Below are 2,462 nucleotides of genomic sequence, written 5' to 3' on the forward strand. Positions count from 1 at the left end.
TTTAAAGTACCATTTCCATGGTAACACAATGTCCGATTTCAAAATGGTTTTCACAGGATGAATCTTGGGCTTCTAAGCTTTCAAATGATATATGATTTATGATGATTACTAAAAGATTTGATAGAGAAAAAGGACAACAAAAAAAAGAGTGCCAAGCATCCCACAGGTATTATTATTATTACAGTTTTAGCCATTTTATAAACTAAGCCAAATAGCCAGTGATCATTGTGCATTCAAACTGTGTGAAACAAATATTAAACAAATACATTAGTCATGGTTGTTGTCTTTATTACATTGAAATAATAAAAAAAAAATGTTTATATAAGTTAAATATGATTAACAATCTGGTGTCAGATAATACATATTTTGTCTTTAAACTTGCATTATTCAAGGCAAACTATATGCACCAATGATTGTCTTGCAACTTAACAGAATTTGAAACCATCTGAAAATAAAGAAAACGATCAACTTTTTTCAGTTGATTTTGTGGAGTATATTCATTAATCTTGATGAAATATAATAAACAGAATTGTAGCTATTCATAAGAGAAAATTATTCTACTATTCTGTATTTGACTGTGTGTGAGGATTGTGTTTTTCACATAGTGAACTATTTAAAACCGGTTGGAATGCATTTATATTTGGACCCTTTCCATAAATACAGAAGCTAGAAATAAGTGCAGGACATGTTTAGAGAATGATTATCCTTTAGGTGCTCATCTGGTAAAGACCCTGTAAAAATACAGAAGCAGAGGAGTGGTACGTGTATGGAATGTATTGAATATCTTCAAGGCATATGTGAATGCAAAACAAGTGAATGACAGGAACATTGTCTTATTAAAGAAAAACCTGCTTAGTCCAGCCTGACACATTTAGCAAACTAATAGGAGGAAAGATACAAATTATTTACACTCTTAAGTCAAGAATTATTTTCTGTGAAGCTTTAAGCATCATTCAATAGTTCCTTAATCAGTCTGTGAAATCAAAGTCACAAAATGAAACTATATGGTGTTGAGTTTTTGGGTGTAGCACCATATTTTGTTTATGTCACAGAGTTTACTCTTGACTGTTTTATCATGAAAATGTTGCTCACTGTGATGACACATTTTTTCATGTGCTTTTTAAGGCTTTTTAACTGTCTAAAGCTCTTCTCACAGGGAGGGCAGTAGTACGGCTTCTCTCCAGTGTGAACTTGCTCATGAAATTTCAGGTCTCCAGACTGAGTGAAACTCTTGTCACAATATGAGCACTTGTAAGGTTTCTCTCCAGTATGGATTCTTTGGTGCTGTTGCAGATTATCAGCTCTAGTAAATCTCTTCCCACACTCACGACACACATGATCTTTCTCACCGGTGTGTTTTTTCTGGTGCCGTTTACAATGATCCAGCCGAGCAAAACACTTTCCACAAAATGAACATGCATATGGCCTCGCATTTGTGTGAATTTTCGTGTGGTTTTTTAGATGTATTGCTAATTTAAAATCTGTACCACACTGATCACAGGTAAATGGTCTTTCTCCAGAGTGAATGAGCAGATGAAAATTGAGATCACTTCTATATCTGAAACTCTTTCCACACTGAGTACAGTGATATGGCTTCTCTCCAGTGTGAACTCGCTCATGTATTTTCATGGTTCCTGCCTGAGTGAAACTCTTGTCACAATATGAGCACTTGTGAGGTTTTTCTCCAGTATGAATCCTTTTGTGCAGTTTCAAACTGGTAACTTTAGTAAAGCTCTTCCCACAATCCAAACACATGTGATCTCTCACTTCATCATGTGTTTTCTGATGCTGTTTATAAGTGTCCAGTTGTGAAAAACTCTTTCCACACTGAGGGCATGTGTATGGTTTCTCTCCAGTGTGGATTCTCATGTGTCTTTTAAGGTTTCTTTTGTGTGAGAAACTCTTTTCGCACTGTGAGCAGTTGTGCAGCTTTTTGGCTTTTATTCTTTGAGTTTTGAAGTCACAGTGTTTCTCCTCCTCTTCATTCGGTTCTAGTTTTTGCTCTTTCATCTGGTCTAAAATAAACAAGTAAAAATCAGTTTGTGAACCCTGATTTAACAGCAGAAAAAACAGAGATCAGATAATTGTAAAAAGTATCGGATTTCTGATGTGCAAAAGATTAGATCATTATCTTGTGGATGACAACAGTGTTAGGATAATTTAAATGCATTTCTGTATCATTTATCATCCATATACTGATCATAATTTCACAACTAACAAAAACAGTCAGTAATTAAGAACCAAGAACCAACCTGTTTGTTCCTCAGTATCTCCAGTGTGGATTCTCATGTGTCTTTTAAGGATTCCTTTGTGTGAGAAACTCTTTCCACACTGAGAGCAGGTGTGCAGCTTTTTGGCTTTTGTTCTTTGTTCTTCATTCAGTTCTTGTCTTTGCTCTTTCATCTCCATCCAGTCTAAAATAAACAATTTAGAATCAGTTCAAGCAATCCCGGTTTAACAGC

General features: G+C 35.0%; 1 protein-coding gene across 1 annotated transcript; it reads right to left on the bottom strand.

Annotated features, from left to right (window-relative positions):
• Positions 1–707: 707 nt before the first annotated feature.
• LOC107670067 (gastrula zinc finger protein XlCGF7.1-like) lies at positions 708–2,257 on the bottom strand. The gene is made up of 3 exons (XM_016462545.1): positions 2,253–2,257; positions 1,093–2,015; positions 708–731 (listed from the first exon to the last, which is right to left on the bottom strand). Exons 2-3 carry the CDS (start codon positions 2,008–2,010, stop codon positions 708–710), a joined length of 942 nt encoding a protein of 313 aa, XP_016318031.1. The 5' UTR covers positions 2,011–2,015; positions 2,253–2,257.
• Between the last annotated feature and the right edge of the window lie 205 nt (positions 2,258–2,462).

Source organism: Sinocyclocheilus anshuiensis, unplaced genomic scaffold (assembly GCF_001515605.1).
Source record: "Sinocyclocheilus anshuiensis isolate Anshui unplaced genomic scaffold, SAMN03320099.WGS_v1.1 scaffold48, whole genome shotgun sequence".
Classification (NCBI taxonomy): Eukaryota; Metazoa; Chordata; class Actinopteri; order Cypriniformes; family Cyprinidae; genus Sinocyclocheilus; species Sinocyclocheilus anshuiensis.

What these genes read in the sequence shown, in the direction of transcription:
- LOC107670067 (XM_016462545.1), bottom strand. Translation starts at nt 2,010, where the DNA reads ATGAAAGAGCAAAAACTAGAACCGAATGAAGAGGAGGAGAAACACTGT. An exon ending in TGAAAAAATGTGTCATCACA is followed by an intron (nt 732 to 1,092) that starts GTGAGCAACATT and finishes GTATTTTTACAG; the next exon opens with GGTCTTTACCAGATGAGCAC.